We start from the raw sequence: 22,282 nt of genomic DNA, 5'->3' as shown, positions 1-22,282 counted from the left end.
AAAATTCGCAACAACGATAGTTTATTCGTATCATTCAGTACGACGTGAGGCATTCGCCACTGTATCTTTAATAATTCGACCACCGGTTCCAGCGTGGAATCTCCAAGGATGCAATTATTATCACTGCGCGCGCGTATAAGAATGAGTTCGTGACGAGCGTTGATAACTATACGCCTGTAATCTTCGCAAAAACCCAACAGCATGTTGAGCGGTACACAAAAGTTAAAGTAACCTATCGATATGTTTGACTGTGTGATCCATCCAGCATTCCGTAAAATTAGCGATTTGTCAAATGTTAGGGACACAAAATTTTTGATGGTGCTTATTATTCCAACGTTTTTGTTGCGATCAATCTCCACACCATTGAGTTCATATCGAATTTTATCAAACATTTTAAAGGCGACACAATTGTTTCCAAGGTGTGCTTCCACCCCTTCCTTTGGTTTCTTATTCTGAATCATTCTTCAACGTATAGAAAGCTCTCGCATGGTAACGTGTATAAATCCTGCTGTTGTATAGGTATTCGTATCTCACCGTTGTGTTCAAACGTTGTGTTGGCGTATGGGTTGTATGTGCGAGTCTCAATCTTGGCGATGCTGTCGTCAAAGATCGGTTCGCCTCCAATGTTTGAGATATTAGCCATTTCGTACAACGAACCCCAACGATTTCAGAAATTCAACATTCGATGCAGTCAGCTTCGCAGGTGATCGAATTGTCTTTTCGCCCAATGATATTAGACCGCCAATATTCGATACAGTGAGTTTCGCAGGTGATCGAATTGTTTTCTCTTTGTTTTCACGTGTCGTCTGCTCCGCTTTGTTCAATACAAGCATCTCCCACTGCGGCCGTTGTCTCCGTACATGCAGTCGAACGGTGATCTGCTCCCCTCGAAAATCTAACAATTGATCCTCTTGATCGACGACGCGAATCGTCAAATCCGAAATGCTTCGTGCAGTGATCGGAAGATAAATGCTCTGTGTCGGTCTTTCCGATATCTTATATCCAGGTGGAACGGTAGGCGAAAACTCGTGTATCGTGTACACGCTCTTGTTATTGCTGTAAGCACTAGTCGTCACATTGCATTCAATGCGAATAATATTTACGTTCAATTATATTGATTGGCGCATCCGATTCGTGCCACTTTCGCGGTTGCAGCAACCGATTCGTCTAAAACCCCAGCAACGAGCCAATAGTATTCGGTTTGGTAAAATTTATGCTGTAATCGCACTTGATTTCACTCTTCATCGTATTGTTGTTAGCTCTAAGTATCAAGGGGTTCCCCTCATTACCCTGCGAAAGCGATCGTCGCAAATACATGTGAATGTCATCCAGCTCGTAAGATCTTTCGGGAATAATGATTTCCTTATCATCGTTATCGTAGTAAAATTTATTATTCGACAAATTTACACTCGGTATCGTGTCATAAGTCTTAAAGTCCGTAAGACCGAGCTCATAATCACCATCGCTCAGATCGATGGCCGGAAAATAGCTTACTGCGAGAATGCTACCTTGGGCGGTGAGCGTTATCGTCAGTGACATGTTCAAACGAATACTGGAGTTAAAGTGTGCAATGACTGCCCTTAAATTGATTGTCAGCTGTCTGCAGAAACTGCAAACATAGCTGTTCGCAATTGCTCTGATTATAGCGCTATTAAGGCCTGTGATTATACTCGATTACGCTATTCTTGAAATACTGTATCAATTCCCTCGGCGGTTGAAGATTGTCAAAACTATCGAAATATATGGTGCGAGTTCCCCGTTTTGCGTACGCAACTCAATGAGTACCAGGTCCCTCGGAAGTATCCAAATTTACGATTCCGCTCTCGTTCCTGTGTATTCCATCTGTTGGTACAGTATTGCGCATAAAAATACTCCTGAAATATGAAATACGCATACGCTTTGCCAGATGCTGTAGTTGTACGTTGGTAGTTACGCCTTCAGGCATTTTAATTTTGACGTTTTTTTTTTCTCTTTGAAACTCCTCGTCCGCGTTTGTACGGTGCGAGATAAAGTCTACGGCCTTCCATAGTACAATTATGCCGTTGCACTTCCTCCAGCTGTTTTCGCGCAGACTTGGCGTCATTCGCGGCCTTAGCTGCGCCAGCAGCACCACCGGTTAACGCTCCTATAGCTGATAACGCGGGAAGGAGAAACGGGAGGATACCGCCACGCTTTGCTATCGGTAGAGCTCGCTCCCTCTTGTTCTTCTTACTGCGACTCTTTTTCTTCTTGAGCCCCATTCCAAGCTTCGTCTTAGCTTTCATCGCAGTCTAAACAGCTGCAACAGTCACCCTTTCGCCGAATATAGTGTTCTTCGCAGTTATGCGTTGGCGTGCTCGATCACCTAAAATTCGATCTGCCTCGTGACGATTGGTCAAATCTTTGTTTCGAGAGTACGCAATATCGTGTTCTCTACAGGCTGCGTCCAACGGATTTATACCTCGATCGCCGCGTGCTAAACGCTTGTCCAGGCGTGTACCCGGTCCGCAAAATTGATACCCTGGTACGGGTAGCTCAAACGGTAATTTGTTTCTTAGAGTATTTACAAGTCCTGCTCCTGTCCTTCTACGCATAGGTAACAATCTTTTTTCATAGGCGTTGGTCCGTCTATGTGCGTACGTTGATCTGGACGATTGTAATGCAAGAGACACCTACGATAAGACTGGACTTCAGGATCAGCTCTGATATGTTTCGGCAGTTTATCCCACGCATAATGAATGTCGCTAGCGAACCGATTCAAGAGTACTATCTTTGGCACGTATTCCAATTGCTCCACAGTCAAGTCGAACAGTGTATCACCGATCAGTATGAAAGCCATTTCTACACTGGCTGATACGTCTGGGTCACGCTAGTATAAATACCCCCAACATCGACACATACCTTTTCTTTCATTTTTTTGCCACAGCTACGATGCGGTTCGTACGCCAATCACTTGAGATTAGAGTGACTAATGTAGACAAAAAGGCACAGTCTGAGAAAGAGGTACGCAAACATGGAAATATGCTACCGACCTCTATACGTGGTATCATCTGCGGCCCATCGAATTGCGGTAAAACGAACGTACTGATTAGTTTGTTAGAAAGTCCGCACGGTGTTCGCTTCGAAAACGTATACGTGTACTCGAAATCATTGCAACAACCGAAATATCGATATCTAGAAAATATATTCTCGTCGATAGACGAAATTGGTTATTTTATATTTTCGAATAACAGCGACATCGTTACACCGAGCGAGACACTCCCGAATTCGATTTTTATCTTTGACGACGTGGCATGCGATAAGCAACACGCGGTAAGAGAATACTTTGCAATGGGTAGGCACTCGGACGTTGACTGTTTCTATCTTTGTCAGACATATGCGAAGATACCGAAACATCTGATACGCGACAACGCGAACCTGCTGATCATGTTCAAACAAGATGGTACAAATCTGAAGCATGTATACAACGAGCATGTAAACACTGACATGTCTTTTGAGAATTTCTGCAAATTGTGTACCGCTTGCTGGAAAGAAAAATATGGATTTGTAGTGATTGACAAAGACAGTGGTTTATGGAATGGTCGCTATAGAAAAAGATTTAATGACTTTGCAATATCGTAACACGTCCAGTTATGCCCGATACGTTGCGAAAGCAGTGTTCCAACATGAGCAGTAACAGCGTTGAAGATCTGAGAGGATAGCGAAACAGATTGCAACAATGAGCGATTTGATTCGCAGAAAGTATCGTGAATTGAAAACTGGTAAAATTGACGAAGAGATTGCGTTGGAAAAACACTTTAAACCTGTTACTGAACCACTGAAGACAATTGTCAGCAACACGTTAAGAAATTATGATCTACACAATAACACAGATATCGGAAGCGAACCATTATCCACTCCGCATATCAAGGAATCAGATAAAATACAATCAAATTTGTGCTTAAATTTCTCGAAACCGCCAAATATAACAAAATCAAGATTAAGCAGTTTACCCGATATGAACCTGATAGCCTCTACACCGATTAAGACAGTACCAACAACAACAACAACAACAACAAAAAGCTTACTAACGAAGATGTTTTTGAAAGTCCAAACAGCTATTTCTCGACATCTGTTCGAAGTCAATTGCAAACACTGGAAGGCGAAGAAACGGTACGTAATCATCTAGGTCCACTGAGTCGACAATACATCGCACCTGTATTACGCGGCGACGTAGTCGTTGATATGGATTACGTGTACGGTGTTTATTTCACCAATGATGGACTGATGCTCGATAATAAACATATTGACATGGACAATGCGGATAACATAATTATCGATGGCATACGATATTCGGGGACACCTTTATGAACTGATATTCATGAAAACTCCAGATAACATTTACACTGAGGCTGATGAACGGAAATTCAGGGACATACTGCTGAAAACGAGTGCGCATAAGCACAAGCACAATTCGTATTGTTAAACATTAGGCAACAGAGGATACAAGTATAACCATATAATCAAACCTTTATTGCAAGATAAAAAAGTTGGAAAAGGCATACCGTGTTCCATGAGATTAACCAAAAACAACATTGATTACGTTCACTGGAACGATACCAACGAACTCGTAGATCGGCTTCGATTGCTCGAGGCTTTGCGTCAAGCCGGTCACAATGCTCACGACAACGAGATGCTATCGATTATCGAGGAACTTTGGGAGGCAGAATTCATTATAAATTAAGCTCCACCTTGGCGATACTGTCAATCGTCATTAAAATGTCAATCAACAAGTTTGGGTCATCGATTGGAAGAATGGAATCATACTATCACTGGAATGGAGTAGTCAGAAATTATGTACCCGACAACGCTCTTTGTGTTGTTGGCACCAATTATGACGCAAAGTCGCGCAGCATTCGACGGGTAGCACCGCCTGTAGAGGATGACAAAGCTATCAACAAGCTGTACTTGCACGAAAACATGGCAGTTATAAAAAGTTGACAAGACGTATTCGACAAAAAGATGATTATGTTTCAAAATTTCGTTCAGAGCTTGAAAGATGAGCTGAATAAATTAGAGAACCGAATTCCGAAATCTAATGCAGACGCATCAATAGCTGGACCTTGAAACTATTTACCGACCGACAGACCGGTCAACCGACCGACATACCGGTCAACAGACCGGTCAACCGACCGACCGTTGCGTTGAGCACCGATTTGATGTTTGATAAGACGTGTACGTCAAGTCTTTGCGTCAGTGTCGAGTCATACATGGCTGCGAAGAAAACTCCCAGTACCGATAAACGGTGTCTCGTGGTAGAATTGCATGCTCCGGCGAGAAGAAATTTTCCCCGAATACGCGTCATAGTACATGGGTACGACGACTTAAGGCAAGCGGACGAGGTCGAGATGCGACCATACGCGCGGTATAACAGAGGCTTCCATTAGACACTCACTGTTATCGATGTGTTGAGCAAGCATGCATGGGCTATACCCCTTAAAACCAAGAGTGGAAATGAAGTTTCTACAGCGATCGGAAAGATAATCCGAAACAGTGGAAGGTATTCGAAAAATTTGCAAACCGACAAAGGAAAGGAATTTTACAACGCAAATGTGCAAAAACTTTTGTCAAAATACAACATAAATCACTATTCAACGTATTCAGTGATGAAAGCGTCAGTCGTCGAGCGGTTCAATCGTACGCTTAAAAACGACATGTGGAAACTGTTTACGCTTAATGGAAATTATAAATGGATCGACTCGCTGCAGCAACTCGTATCAAATTACAACCCGCGTAAGCATCGAACTATCGGCATGCGACCAATTAACGTTACACCAACAAACGCCTCGAAGCTCTTAACAACGGTATATAATCACGTAAAGATTGCCGCTCCCGCACGATTCAGAGTGGGAGATGCGGTACGTGTGAGCAAATTCAAAACAATTTTTGAAAAAGATTACACACCTTTGGGGTACTAAAATATTTACGATCGCCGAGGTTCAGAAAACTAATCCCGCAACGTATCTGCTGAAAGATGTTTATGGAAAACCATTTGCTGGAGGATTCTACGAACACGAGTTGCAACGCGTTGCCGACACTGATGTATACCTTGTGGAAAAAGTGTTACATCGGAAAGGGAATAAGGTGTACGTGAAATGGTTAGGATTGAATAGTGCACACAATTCATGGATAAATAAAGATAATGTATTGTAAAAAATTAACAGTTTTTTAAATTAAATATTCAGTTTTATACATGTACTAGCATTATTAGTTACATTACAGTGTTTTTATTTACAACTAAATATATACATCTATTAAAATCGAGGTAGAAATGATTTACAAAATACATATACTGATATATCTAAAGCGGTATTTTATAATGACCCCTCGGCAATGTATCCGTTGAGTCGGGTACGATATACCGCTTATCGTCGTACGGACTCAGAGCGATTTTTGATTCCGCCATTGTGTATACTTTGTGTAATTTTGATCTTATACATGTCTGATTACGAATCATTTCAATTTCGTTTCGTAGGCACTGCGTGTAGTCGTCGAATGTTATCATTCTGGAAACAACGTAACTTTTTACACCTTTCGCCTTTCTCGTATCTTTTTTACCATCTACACGCAGTGCATACATTTTCGCTCTGAGTCCAACAAATTCTGTCATTATTGCCCCATTGTTTTCGTCTTTCATCAAACCGGGGACTTTTTTGTTTACAAGCGGTATATCGTAAACGTTCCCTACCGGATAATCGTTGGTATCAAATCGATTAATATCGCGTTTTATAGTATCATAAATATTCTCGCACTCGATGTGGTAAATTAAACTATCCGTATCGGTGTACTTAACTTTACATTTATCGCCATGTGTGGATAACATGTAATCTTGATGGAATTCATACAAACAAACCTTAGATATATCTAGTATACACATACCCACATACACTGACGGACAAAATTAAACACTTTTTTAAAACGTCATATCTATGGGAGTTTTCAACCGATTTTGAAGAAACTTCGCGAGGAGTAGTTTTGAAGTGTCCTCTAAATGTGCGCAAAGTTGCATTGGCGAGGGTTGACAGGAAGGGGTTAAGTCACCCCCGTAAAGAGGGGCACGTCAAAAAACGCCACTTTTGAAGAGGCCAGCGTTAAATTGGAATCTGGTCTGGTCTGACCACGTACGGCTGTAGGCCCTCGCTCCACTTCTGCATGCCGGCTCCGTCCGGCCCACTTAATACTCTTTCAAATCTACTCCGATTTGACAATGAAAGCGTGATTCAAAATATCTGAATTTTTGGGAACCTGTTAATAAAGCATTCGCGCGTCCGTTTCTACGAACGGCGTTGACGTGGAGTTACTCATTCACCTGGTACACAGGCCTAAACTCGCGGGTGGGTTTTCCAAAAAAAACGTCATTTTCGTATTTTACTGCTATTCACGCGGGGAAAAGACATCAAAACTGTGTCACTCCAATGCTTTGGACCGTATCACATGTGTTCAACGCAACGAAACATCGTTCCAACCCCTACACCTGTGGGTGGACCACCCCTAACTCTGGGCCACCCTGTTCAGTTCCAGGGGCAGTTTTCGAAACGAGCTTTAAATGACATTGATCCTTAATGTATCGAGAATAAACTTGGTGAATTTCTCCGCCCTTCGAGGTGTGGAAGTGCTCCCTTACGAAGGGTGTTGAAAAGTGGCGAACTGTTCCATCCTTCCAAGGGGTGCCTATGGGGCGCACGGCGTGGGCGTTGGCATTTCCTGGATCAGGAGATTCCAGGGAATGCATGGAGCCCAAATTCGAGACTGAAGTCCAAAAATTATGGATTTTGTAGGGGGTGGGGTGTTGTGAGGGGTGGGTTTGCCCGAGAGGGATTTTGAGGGTGCGTTTTGTTGAGGGCATCGAGGAGGGTCGCCCCAAAGGTTTTTTTGATTTTTTCAACCCCTTCCGTCACCCCTGACCTCTTCAGAAGTGGCGTTTTTTGACGTGCCCCTCTTTACGGGGGTGACTTAACCCCTTCCTGTCAACCCTTACCAATGCAACTTTGCGCACATTTAGAGGACACTTCAAAACTACTCGCGAAGTTTCTCCAAAATCGGTTGAAAACTCCCATAGATATGACGTTTTAAAAAAGTGTCCCTTTAATTTTGTCCGACAGTGTAGATTGGTTTGTTGAACTTCACCGCAAGCTTTCGCAGTTCGATGGCAACTAAGTTTTCCGAAAACACGCTACGGCTGTGAAAATTTGGTTTTACGCTCATTGTCTCCGCACCATATCTCCCTTCCCATTTTGTTACTAATTTTACATCGACGTGATTGCGTACATTCTCCATAGTTGTGCCAAATACCGCATTGTTCATCAATTTATACAAATTCTTTTCAAAATCGTTTGTAGCGAGAGTTCTAAACTTTGTATTTAATTCAATGTAATCGCAGAGCCAGGGTGATTGTGCGAATTGGAGGATGCGGTGTATTTTTATAATACGAATACCATGTCGCGTGCATTGCTGCAGGTTACGATAGTAGATAACGTAGCGCTGCTTATCGTATAGAATTGCGAGCAGCTTGTCCTCTCTTTTGCCAGGTGGTTTGGCACGTGTGGGACAGAACGGCAGTGCCGCGTAAATGTCGTGTAAACCTCTAGAATATAACCCGTGGGCGAATCGGCAGCAATCGAAGACATGTCTCGGTTTGCGACGTTATCGACCCATCGAAATTCTGCATACGGCAATGGTTGACACATTGCCCACCCATACAGATTATTCACATCAAAGTACATCAAGTACAACGATGTACAACGAAGTACTTATTATTGGCTTTCACGTATCTACCTGAACACTGATTTAATCCGCCGTGTATACCGCGTTCGATAAACAGGACCATGTCGATATCTGTTAGTAATTTGAAATTAACTTTTGTATGCTTCAGCATGACCTCCCACGTAAAACCGGGCAGAGTGTAATAATACGCGGGATCGAGTCTGTAACTTGCGATACAGCTTTCACGAAAATTTTTAAAAATATCGGTCAACAGGAAGACATCTGTTTTCAAATACAAATCGCTATACTCGCCCAGCGTTTGAATGGAAAACCGTATCCACACGTTCTCGGCGTGCGTGTACTCGCTCTCCGATACTATATCACCCGTCAAGGAACTGTAAAATGATTCGCGCGATGGCAAACATGATTGCTCCAACTTTTCGGCACAGTCAATGTACTCGTACGGAAAAACACCCTTTCGCGTCAATAATTCGAAATCTTCGGTAGACAAATTTTGAAACTCGGTTCGTAAAATTCTTAATTTGCTTTTATGTAAAAAAGACACTAAGTTATCGAAACTGGTACTCAAGAATTTGTATGAATCGATTAATCTCAATTTTATACAATTTGGCGACGGTCCATTTGGATCTTCGACACTTTTTGTGAACGAGATGTACTTTTCTTTTTTTATCGGCAATACATTGACGGCACCCTCGAAAGCTGTAGCTATTTCTTCGATAATAAAATGCGAATCGTAACCGGACAAATTATGAAAAACTATGGGAATCCAAAAAGAGTTCATCCATTTGTATGTTATTTGATAAAATTGATTTAACGGTGACATTGGTACACCGACAAGGACGAATCGTACGCGCATTGAACATAATATGCAATACTAAATACTTTATGATGCTGGTATGTGGATCTTGGTGCTTCTCGATCAGTTTTCTCCAGAATGCACTCAAGGTCGGCGTACACCACAAATGGAAGTTGCTCTTTCCGGATGTAGTTGTTGAAGCTGAGCCACTTGCTTTCATCATCTGGTAATACGATTGCGCATTCGTTCATCTTCTCGCAATCTACGGTGTGAACTTCCAGCTTCTCACTCGAACTAAAGTAGTGCAAGCATCTGCAATAGAAAGACATAAATTTTTTTCAAACATAACATATTTAAAAAAAGAAAAAAGAATTATTATATCCATACCTATCGTAAAAGTATTTTCGATGATTCTTTTTACTCAATTGTGAGCTCACGAGGCGAAACAAGTTTTTGATCCACGCGAAATGTCCCACGCCGTTTGCTCCTTCTAAATACAGTAAATTGACATGTCTCTTCATCTTCCGTGTGGCGAGCCGTATCGGTAGAACCTTCTTTTCTTCAGTGGTGTAGACGTTGATGGAGATGCTGTTGGCGTGTTCAAACTTTTTAATTTGATTCAATGGCATTGGAAATTGGATATCCTGGATATTCAACACCGTTGAATAATGAGGATATACCGATGCCCGACATGCGTTCCTTTCGGCTGGATGCAGAGCAGCCACTACTGACCACGCGAAACATGCATTGTCGTTCGAGCATACGTTGATTACAGCTCTCTTTAGTTGTATTTCTCGCGGTAAGTGTATGGTACATCCAGCATGCAGCGGCATATATTTATTGACGTTAACAATTATGTTACACCCGGGCCTGCCGGTGTCCCTTTTCATCGACCTCGTATTGCGAATAGTTAAGATCAATAGACTTATAGGAATGCGCACGAACCACAATTCGGAAATCGTGTTATTAAACCGAGTCGCATGAACCGCAAGTCAGCAAACAAGCGTTAGCGATATTAGGCTCTTGCGCACGAATCGCCCATTGAATTTGGGACTTGCTCCAGATTCGGGAAATGTGGCAATTAAGATTCCGAAATTACGAATTGCGCCAGGCAAGGATCTGGGGCTATATAAACCCGTGGTCACGATCACGGATGGCTCTTTGTGTATTATTATTTTGGCAGTTATTATTCTGTAGTCGCGGACAGGTTAATCTCTCGCGTTAGTCTTATTTAGGTATCGTGTATCGTATCTCCAGCTGAGTAAAAAGTTCGCGTAAGTGAGAACATACGCACTAAAGATAGAGTCACCGCGGAGTTACCTACGAAAGTCCGACGTTTATTATTCGCCAATTATTAGAGTCCCGTGTCGCGAGTGTACAACCTACCAGATCCTCGCCACAGCCGAGCCCGGGACAACTTGACAACGCCGCCAATAGCATAAGATCAACGATTGGTATTGTTAAAACCATCTTCAATTGTATAATTTATATTCTTGTTTGTATGTAATCCCAAACTCAGTTTTGTTTCATAATTATATTTGTTAATACTTAAACTTAGTGACAATCATTATAGAATCCCAGAATTCCTTCTTTTCCAATTAAATACAGATAAACTAATTGGGACGTAACAATTACATTGAGTATACGCGACAGCGCCCTTCCGCTATCCCGTTCTTGAAATTCTTCCAGCGATGCTAGGGTGGGTTTGACGACGCGTTGCTCGTACCACTTTTCGAGATTGATCTCGCCAAAGATTTCACAGTTCTTCGTGCTGATAGTCTTGTTCGAGCGTTTATCACCCGCTACAAACTCTCCATTAAACGCGGTATTCACTTTTAGTGTCATGTTTCATCAATGCACTTCGTATATGCTCGAACACGACGTCTCTTGCATCCTGAAGAAAGTTACGCGGTTCGATGTAGTGTGAATTTAAAACAGCGTCGGTTAATACGCGGCTCTCGAACGCAGTGTCTGTTTCACGCCACAAGAGTCCAGTGCTTGAATGGCCGGCACCTTCGTACACGAAACGTCTGCGCAACGAATACTTTAAGTAGGTAAGGTATGCCGGTTCTGGAACAGCGGAATCTCAGGGGGGTGCGGGGACGGGGGAAGCGAGGGGCGGGGTCTTGTGGGTGGGGTGGGGGGCTTGTGGGCAGGGGAAGCGAGGGGCGGGGCCTCGTGGGTGGGGGAGTATGACGTCACTTTTGATTGACCACCCCCTTCAAGGCGCCATTCTGTTTTTTAATTGGCTGCCTCCCACCTCTTCGTGTTTTTTAATTGGCTGCCCTCTTCGTGTTTTTTAATTAGTTAATAAGGCCCCACCTCCGCTCACTTTTGATTGAACACCTTTTCGAGGCGCCACTTAATCGGCTGCCCACGCCCCTTTAAAGTGCGCTAATGGATCTATTTCAAAGCCACGTGCAAAGATTCGCAAAGTTTCGCGAGTCGAGGACAAATTTAAAAACTGCAAGCTAAACGTTCTGTTTTACCATCTTAATGTCATACGTGATGAAATGGATTCTTTCAAATGTATTATTCCCGGAAGATTAGATCATCAAAGATCCATACCGACTCACGATCGAACCATGGATACAGGATACTCTATTTCAAGGGGATACGTGAAGGAATGCGCTTTTTCCCGGTGGAATATTCGAGACACCGATATGTTGTCTCAGGTACAAAGTCAAAAATTGCAAGCTAAACGTTCTATCTCAGCATCTGCCGCCAGTGATTCGCGCTTGTGAAAAAAGAAATAATATTCAATTGTAAATACATCATTTTATCTGATCACCATGCTGAATTACATTCAACCCTAAGGCTAACAATTCAGAATCAATCAATGAATGACTTTCAAAATTTTCATCTTCGATAATTGCTCTAACAATATCATTTGGTTTTACATTATGTATTAATTTTACAAAAGTTTCATATTTGCGCTCGACGAGAAACGTATTTTCGGAAAGTCACGTGTACATATAATTAATACAGTATTCGAAATCAAACATTCTACAAATCGTTTTTTCTGTGAGGAACAAGGCGTTGACGGAGGTGGAGAGTCTCGCGATTTTAACATCGTCCACGCAGCGAAACTCAATCGTTATATCGCAAACACGTATTGGATCACTAAACGTCGTTTCAAAGTTCCGTAAAATGTCCATCTTTCTCTCCGATAGCTTTTTCCAGGTAAACATTGGAAACTGGATTTCATTGCCGCGGTTATCTCCAATAGCCAATTCCACATCACAGCGACGACCAATTCTTATTCCAATATCTAAATACTTGTGTACCAGGTAGTCGGCAAAGGATATCTCCGTCCCAAAATACGTACTCCGCGGCTCGACTTCAATTCGGGCGAATCATTGATTTCAATGTGTAAATGAAAAGAATATGAAAAGAATGATGCATATTTTTGCTACGTTTTACATCGAGGAAACGAACATCTTACTATGTACGCATTTTCTTGGAAACTGGCCGCAATGTGTAATTATCATCTAAAAATTTCTCCCCCGTTCCTCGAGCAACTTCAGCAGCAGTCCACATCGCTGACGTTTAAATTGGTCAAAATCTAACAATCTTCTAACCGCTGTATCGCAAATTTCCGTTTTATATCGAATCCACTCCCCTCCATCACCTCTTATCATGTAAGGAATTTATTGATCATGCAGCATTTCTTTTTTCTGTTCCATGACGTCATGTTTATTTCATATTTCAAAAATAGTTTGCATTTCTACATCAAATAGCGTATATATTTTGAACACATTTTCCATGGCACAAACGCCATCGTGAAACGTACATCTGTAATGTCCTTCACTCATTGTAGACAATTTCGGTATTTCTCTGTCTTCTAAATCTGTTTCAACATCGAAGGCTTCCATTCCAGTTACATTGTATAACGATCTCTCCTTTTCCGATCCTTTAACTAAAATTCTGTCAGCGCATTCCAACGCGGTTCGTAACAGGCTGCTCGCCTTCACGTAGGGTACGTAACCATCCGTCCATCTGATTCCATGGTGTTTTTTCGTTAACCACCAAACACCACGTTTTTCGTTAGACGTTAGACGATGCAATCCAAATGGAGGTTCAAATATCCAATGTGATAACTTTTTTGCTTGCGCGAGGACAGCCACCTCTTTTACGATAAAATCATTTGAGTCCGTTTTGAAACCTTGCAAGTCTACGAACGTTAGGTGAGCCATTTTGCTGTATCGACAGTTTCGAAGAAACTGAACATTCAGTAGAGATTTTTAATGTATTAGTTTATTCTGCGTACTACATTCGTCAGAGGGCTGTACTCGATTATGCGATCGTGTATAATCAAGCAGTAAGCAGTTGTATTGAGCGGCACGTTATCTTTGCATTCGAAATCTATCTTAACATCAGTCGTGGCACTCTTTAGAGACTCTCAGTCGTTCTGACGCGAGCAATCTATGACTGCAAACGGACCACATGATAAAAACTCTAACATATCGAGCAGGGGTTCACCGTGTCTGTAATATGATTTTCGAAAGTTTGCGTACATATCGTAAAGTATCGCATACTTGTTCTTATCAAAATCCAGATTCAAGTCATCGTATGGATAAGATTTTGAATTTAAATGTAGTCGTATGTTTGATAGTTTACAATTGACAAAGTGATTCAATGTTTTGTCCAATTTGTTCTTTCGATCGGTTTGCATAGCGAATATCACATATCGCGATTTCTCCAATTGTGTTGCAGTTTTCACAGACCAAGTATGCTGCGTGGTTGTTTGTAATAACGGATATTCATACAGATCCCAGGAGCGGAGACTCATCGAAATCAGTCGACCACTTTCAAGAATACGTAAGAGTACCAATTTGTTCAATTCATCCAAACCGACGTGAAGCATTCGCCATTGAACTTTAAACAATTTGAGTACAGGTTTTAAAACGGTAGGACCAATCAGGGCGTTTTCATCGTTTCGCGATCGAATTAAAATCAATTCATGGCGCGCATTGATTACGATGCGTGTGTAATCTTCACAGAATCCGAATAACATACCAAGCGGGCACGCAAAAATTAAAATCTGCAGTTGCAGCATTTTTCTTATGATACCAGCCAGCATTACCTAACGTTTTACTTTTTTCAATGGACACAGATACATAATTATTTAACGCAGTCGTTACTCCCGGATTTTTGCAACGATCTATTTCAAACCTATCCATTTCATATCGAATTTCATCAAACAGAGAGGCAGCACAGTTGTTATCAAGAACAACATCTTCCTTCACTTCCTCCGGCTTTTTCTCCAGTAGACTCAGTTTTCCATCGATGTATAAGTGACTCTCAGACGGTAGCGTGTACAGATCCTGCTGCTGTATCGGAGGCACTCTGGGTGAAAACTCGTGTATCGGGTGACAGGTCTGTCATTACTGTAAGAACCCGTAGTTACCTTACACTCTATACGAATCATGTTAACGTTTGTAATGTTTACAGGTGAGTCCGACTCGTGCCGTACATCGGACGATAAAACACGGTTCCGGGAAAATCCAAGCAGAGATCCCACATTGTTTGGTTTCGTAAAATCGATTCTATACGACCAATGTATCTCGTTCTTCATAGTGTTGTTGTTTGCTCGCACGATGAGCGGGTATTGATCGTACGAATTATTCTTAGAGGGATATTTTCTCAATATTTCACGTCTCAAGTATTCATCGATCGCTTCCAATTCGTACGATCTTTCAGGAATCACATTTCTTCATCATCTTCTCCAAAATAAAGTTTATTGTTGCTCGAATCAACGTTGGGTATCGTGTGAAACGTCGCGAAACCCATGAGACCTAGTTCATACTGTCCATCACTCAAATCTATCGCTGGAAAGTAAGTCACCGAGAGCACGCTGCTTTTACCCGTCAAGGTAAACGTTAGAGACATCCTCGTTTAGTAAAGATGAAATTAATAATGGGGCGCACCTATCAGAAATCACAAGTTTATATCGAGGTTTTCTGAAGAAACTTGAAACACAATTGACCGCATATGCTTTGATTGAAATTCTGGAACCGAGTATGATTGTATACAGTTTTTACATTCCGCCCAAAGTAATCAATCAGTTCTCGAGGTGGACGAAGATTCCCGAAACTGTCAAAGTATCGCACCTTGCTACCGCGTTTCACGTATACAACCCAATGTGTACCAGGCCCATCGTTGCTATCCAAGTTAACTATACCGCTTTCATTGACTCTAATTTTTTTGTTTTTTTTTTCTCGTAGATCGAAATTTTTTTTTCTTTTTCAAACCTCCCCCCTGCTTGTACGGTGCGAGATGTACTTCGCGACCTTCCATAGCACGATTATGACGTTGCAATTCCTCCAGCTGTTTCCGCGCAGGCTTGGCATTGTTTACAGCCTTAGCTACGCCTGCCGCTCCACCGGTCAGCGCTCCTATGGCTAATAAGGCGGGAAGGAGGAACGGGAGGAAACCACCACGCTTTGCTACGGGTAATACTCGTTTCTTTTTCTTCTTCTTCTCGTTATCGCTCTTCTTTCCCTCAAATCCCATACCGAGTTTCGTCTAAGCTTTCATGGCCGTCCACACCGTCGCTGCTGCTACTTTTTCACCAAAAGTCGCGCCCTTTGCTGCGATGCGTTGTCGCGCTTGATCGGCTAAAATTCGATCTGCCTCGTGACGGTCTTCCAAATCTTTACGTTCGAAATACGCGAGGTCGTGTTCCCTGCAGGCTGCGTCCAGCGGATTGATACCACGATCACCGCGAGCTAAACGTTTTTGCAAATATGTACCCGGCCCACAAGATTGATATCCTGGTATATGAAGTTCGAACGGTAATTTGTTTATCACCTTGTTCAATAGTCCTGCTCCCCTCCTTTTATGCATAGAAAACAGTCTTTGATCATGGGCGGTGGTCCGTTAATGTGCGTACGCTGATCCGGCCGATTGTAATGTAAGAAGCACCTGTGAAAAGAGTGAACCTCAGGATCGGCTCTGATATGTCTCGGTAACTTGTCCCACACGTAATGTGTGTCGCGAGCAAAACGATTCAAGAGTACAATCTTTGGTATGTATTCCAGCAGCTCCGTAGTCAAATCAAACAGTGTATCACCATCGATCAGTACAAAAGTCATTGTCACACTAAGCGATACGTTTGTACGGCGCTTGTATAAATACCCGCGACATCATTTTAGCCCCTTTTTATTGTCGCAACAACGTCAACAGCGGTACCAATATGCGTTTTGTAAGACAGCCCGTCGATATTCGAGTAATTTCGGACAGAAGGTTCGACGACACCGTTTAACGCTTCCAGAGACACGGACCGCTGTTACCCGACACTATACGTGGTATAGTCTGCGGTCCCTCGTATTGTGGAAAAACCAACGTTGTCATTACCTCGAAAATGTATACGTGTACTCAAAGTCGTTGCAACAGCCAAAGTATCAATATTTGGAAACACTGCTCTCATCCGTGGAGAACATTAGATATTTGCCTTTCTCAAATAATAGCGATGTCGTTCCATCCAACGAAGCTTTACCGAATTCTATATTTATATTTGATGACGTGGCATGTGACAAGCAGGACGTAATAAAAGAGTATTTTTCCATGGGTACACATTCGAATGTAGATTGTCTGTATCTTTGTCAATTGTATGCGAGAATACCGAAACACCTGATTCGCGACAATACCAATTTGCTGATCCTGTTCAAAGAGGATCGTATGAATTTACGCCACGTTTATGATGATAATGTAAACACCGATTTAACGTTTCAAAAATTTAACGAACTTTGCACGAAATATTGGCAACGGAACTATGGGTTTTTGGTTATAGACAAGGATAGTCCTACGCATCAAGGTCGTTATCGACGTGGATTTAACGAGTTTGTCGTACAGTAGATGAGTCAGTTGTTTGGAAAACGTCTCCGATACCACTTTAAACCACTATCGATCCGCTTCGAATCCCTATCAAACCACTTTAAACCACTACGAAACACCTATCGAACCGCTATCGAACCAGTACGAAACATGGAGGAGAATCAAAAACACGTTCAAAGGAAGGAAAGAACGAAGACAAGAAAAAAGTATTTAGCTTTAAAGATTGGAAGGGTGGATACCGATGCATCGTTGGAAACCAGGTTTCGATCCATCGTTGATCCTTTAAAGCAATTGGTTGAAAATAGAAAGTCATCCTCCAACTCGATTCTTCAAATGACGTCATCCTCACCGACACCATCACCACCGTTTTCACCTGAACCACATTTATCGTTACAAGTACCTGTGCCGATCGTAACACTTAAACATCATGGGAAGAAGAGATTGTATATGGAAACATCAACACCTACACAATCTACACCTTATCGCCGTATCGCATTACCTAAAAGAGTTCGCACAGATTCCGAAGTATCTCTCGAAGTAGCACGGGAAAAAGAAGAAGAAGAAGAAGAAGAAAAAGAAGAGAGGGCGGGAACTTCAACTCAAGAAATTCCATAAGAGAACATTGTCGAAATATAGATGCGTGAAATCGTTGAGAATCCTGAAAGTCATAAGGATGTGAATGAGTTCTTAGCGGAAAATCTCAGACCATTGTCACGAGAATACTTGAACTTTTTCTTCGTTGAGAGTAAAAAACAAACAGACAACGTTTACGGTGTATACTTTAAAAATAATAGGTTAATGCTTGGTAACTCCAACTGTGATATGGACAACAAAGACAACATCATCATAAACGGTACGAGGTACAGAGGTACTCGTGGTCTGTACGAATTAATATTTTTAAAAATGATAAATCAGTTGGAGAAGGACAGATTAAAGATGTATAAGGAGACCCGCGAGATAATTTCAAAAATGTCTAATGAAATGAGAGAGGCCATACAACGACAAGTCGAAATGCACATTGAACATAATATTGCAGAGGAAATAAAACCATTGTAACACATAGCTAAAAATTATGTCTCTGAGACAGAGAAAAAATGCGAAGCCAGATGTTCAAAGATGCAGGAAGAAATCATGAACAATGTCCATAAATTGCAACAGTACGTTGAATTCAATTTGAAACACACATAGATATTGCTATTTCAACATAATAAATATATTTGCATGCTGTAAACCATGTCAGTCTCTAACCAAGATGTATCCAAAAGAGACCAGTAGGGGTGAACATTCGGATGAAACCGGCGAATGTAACGTCAACGGAAAATTCATAGATCACATCCTACAATTATTTTCATACATTTTAAATTTCTTTTGTCCAGTTTCGAGTCCTCAATATGAGCAAAGAGAAGACGCGGTTAGTGGAAGAACTGCACGCTCCCGCCAGACGGACTTTTCCGCGGCGACGAGTGCATGGTTTCGACGATTTATGGCAAGCCGATCTCGCCAAAATGCAACCTCACGCGCGTATAAATAGTGGTAACAAGTACATACTAACCATTATCGATGTGTTCTCCAAGCATGCGTGGCCTGTGCCGCTCAAGACTAAAAGTGGGGGTGAGGTAGCTAAAGCGTTTGCAAAGATATTTTGAAATCGATGTCCAAAAAATTTGTAAACAAATCAAGGAAAAGAATTTTACAACACTGAAATGCAAAAACTCATGACAAAACATGGCATTAATCATTATTCGACGCACTCGGTGATGAAGGCTTCCGTCATAGAACGGTTCAATCGTACGCTGAAGAGCAACATGTGGAAACTGTTTACTTTAAACGGTTCTTACCGATGGATCGACACCCTACCCAAACTTGTACGAGACTACAATCAGTAAAAACATCGAACGATAGGAATGCGTCCGGTTGATGTGACTTTGAACTCTCATTTGAAAATTGCGGATCCAGCGAAATTCAAAATCGGAGATTACGTACGCATTAGCAAGTACAAGACAATTTTTACTAAAGGATATACACCAAATTGGACGACCAAAGTGTTTAAAATTTATAAAATTCAGCAAACAAATCCGGCGACGTACCTGTTAACAGATTCCCAAGGAAATCCTGTCGCAGGAGGATTTTACGAGTACGTGCTACATTCCGTTGCAGATCCAGACGTGTACCTGGTATAAAAGGTAATACGTAGGAAAGGAAATAAACTGTACGTGAAATGGTTGGGATTGGATTCGTTTCCCTAATTCATGGATCGATAAAAGTAATGTTTTGTAAGAAATAATTATTGAAAAAATAAGTAAATATAAATATAATAATTATAATAAATATAATGAAAATAAATATTTATAATGTTTAAGTTTCGATAATTATTTACATCATTTTCTTCCGCAATACAGTAGTGCCCCCACGGCAAGGTATTTACACCATTCGTCAACACACATCTCTTATCATCGTGTGGACTAACAGCAATTTTTTGTTCGCTAATCGAATACACGTTATGTAATTTTGATCTAATGCAGTTTTGTCTAATTGTTGTTTCTGTATGATTTTTCAAAGACTGTATGTAGTCATCAAAAGTTATTTTGTCTACTGTAATATTCTTTTTTATTCGCTTAATTTTTTTCACATCATCCTTGTCAAGCACGCGAGTAGCGTATATCTTTGCTCTCAGTCCCACGAATTCTGTCATTCTCACACCGTTATTCTCATCCTTCATCAGACCTGGCACTTTCTTGTTGGCACTTTCTTGTTGGCACTTTCTTGTTTGGTACACGTTACCTTCGGCGTAATCGCTCGTATCGAATCTAGCTATATCGCGTTTCATAATATTATACATGTTTTCACACTCGAGCTCGTAAATTAAACTATCTGTGTCTGTATACAAAACTTTACATTTCTGACCAAAATTTGGAAGCATGTAATCATAATGGAAACTATACAAATATGTTTTTGATATGTCGAAAATACACATATCTATGTACACGGGTTTTTTGAATTGAACTCTCAATTTACGCAATTCTATTGCTACCAAATTTTCATCGAAAATGCTACAACTATGAAAATTTGGTTTGGAAATAAGGGCTTCCGCTCCGTATCGACCATCCCAACGTGTAACTAATTTCACATCTACATGCGATAACAACTTATCTCGAGGCTCGAGCTCAAAAATTTGCATTACGTACATTTTCCATCGTTTTACCGAATACAGCGTTGTTCATTAATTTAAACAAATTCTTGGCAAACTCGTTTGTAACTTGCGTTTACAACATTGTATTCAGTTCGATGTAGTTGCGCAACCATGGAGACTGATCGAATCTTAGAACGCGATAAATTTTTTTCAAGCGGAGTCTGTGACGTAGGCATTGCTGCAAGTTCCAGTAATGTATGACGTAGCGCTCTTTATCACATACCGTAGCAAGCAATTTCTCGTTTCGTTTACCTGGCGGTTTCTCGCGCACGGGACACAGCGGAAGATCGGCGTGCGAATCACGAAGGTCACAGGGATACTCTAAATCTACTTCTAGAATGTACCCCGCGGGCCCGTCCGTGGGAATAGAATTTACATCGAACTCGGACGCCTCGTGTTCGTCGATCCATCGAAAGCCTCCGTACGGTAAAGGTTGAGACATGGCCCAACCATACAAATTGTTTACGTCAAAATACATTAAATATTTCGAGGGTTTCGATAGATCGTATGATGGCATGTACTTGTTATTTGCTTTGGCGTACGGGTGCGAGCATTGACTCAGACCGCCACGTATTGCACGCTCGAAAAACATTAACATATCCACGTCAGTTAATAATTCAAATTTGATATTTGTAAACTTTAAATATTGCATCCCATGTAAAACCAGGAAGAGTACAGTAATATACCGGATCTAATCTATAGCTCTGAATGCAATCGTCTCTGAAATTTTCAAACACATCAGCCAATAATAATACATCAATTTTTAAATACAAATCGCTGTATTCGCCTAATGTTTTGATATTAAAATAATTCCAAACGTTTACTGCGTGCTCGTAATCGTATATGGATATGTCCTTATCATTCAATCGATTGTAAAAGGCTTGGTGAGCAGGCAACCGAGTTTCGTTTAATTTATCATAACAAGTTACATAATCATACGGAAACGCAACCTTTCTTTTCCAAGATACGATAACAACTTATCTCGAGGCTCGAGCTCAAAAATTTGCATGAATCGAAGAAACGAAATTTTATGCCATTTTTCTTATCTCGCGCAGTATCCTTTACATGTTTCGTGAAAGATATGTACTTTTCCTTTGTCATCGGCAGTAAATTTACTTTACCCTCAAATGCGTTGGCCAATTATTTAATTATAAAATGTGCGTCGTAGTCAGATAAATTATGAAATATTACAGGCACTGAGAATGAATTTTGATAATTTAGTTTGCAACTATTATGCGCCGCGCCTCTGTACTTTACCGTGAAATGGCAATGATCACGAACCTTTGCATCGTCTGTGGTGAACGGCTTTTCATACACATGACAATGGTTAGACTCGTGAAAATTTACCAAATCCTGTTCCGTAAATTTCATCGGCCCCACGGTTCGGAACTTTGGTTCTAATTGATGCGCTAAATCATAGAATTCTTTCACAAATCATTCTACGCAATCCGTTTCGGATCGATACGAGCGATATACGCTTAAAGAGGTGTTGTATGAACAGTGTAGATAATAACCTACGCTAAACGCCTGATGCTGCTGAAATGTATAGCTGCGCTGATGTGCGTGGTCCTCCGGTGTCACGTCTGCGAGCAGGCACTCAAAGTCGGCGTACACGACGAAGGGCTCTCTCTCCTTGCGGCTGTAGTTCTTGAAGGACAGCCATTTGTCCTGTTCCGAAGGGAGAACGATGGCGTAATCGTTTACCCGCCGGCAGT

The 22,282-nt window shown here is 41.5% G+C and overlaps 2 protein-coding genes across 2 annotated transcripts in view; one reads left to right on the top strand and one right to left on the bottom strand.

Annotated features, from left to right (window-relative positions):
• The first annotated feature begins 8,898 nt into the window (after positions 1 to 8,898).
• Positions 8,899 to 22,282, top strand: part of LOC128886433 (uncharacterized) — a 267,121-nt gene continuing 253,737 nt past the window's right edge. Inside the window, exon 1 of the mRNA XM_054141360.1 lies at positions 8,899 to 8,944. The gene's annotated coding sequence lies outside the window, so the exon portion shown is untranslated. The remainder of the gene's footprint in view (positions 8,945 to 22,282) is intronic.
• Positions 9,553 to 11,530, bottom strand: LOC128886295 (uncharacterized). Its single transcript, XM_054141002.1, has 3 exons — positions 11,174 to 11,530; positions 9,926 to 10,126; positions 9,553 to 9,850 (listed from the first exon to the last, which is right to left on the bottom strand). The coding sequence occupies exons 2-3, from the start codon at positions 10,057 to 10,059 to the stop codon at positions 9,553 to 9,555; spliced, it is 432 nt and encodes a 143-aa protein (XP_053996977.1). The 5' UTR covers positions 10,060 to 10,126; positions 11,174 to 11,530.

Source organism: Hylaeus anthracinus, unplaced genomic scaffold, assembly GCF_026225885.1.
Source record: "Hylaeus anthracinus isolate JK02 unplaced genomic scaffold, UHH_iyHylAnth1.0_haploid 11982, whole genome shotgun sequence".
Classification (NCBI taxonomy): Eukaryota; Metazoa; Arthropoda; class Insecta; order Hymenoptera; family Colletidae; genus Hylaeus; species Hylaeus anthracinus.
The sequence above is the reverse complement of the archived record's forward strand: the minus strand, read 5'-3'. Positions and strand labels throughout refer to the sequence as shown.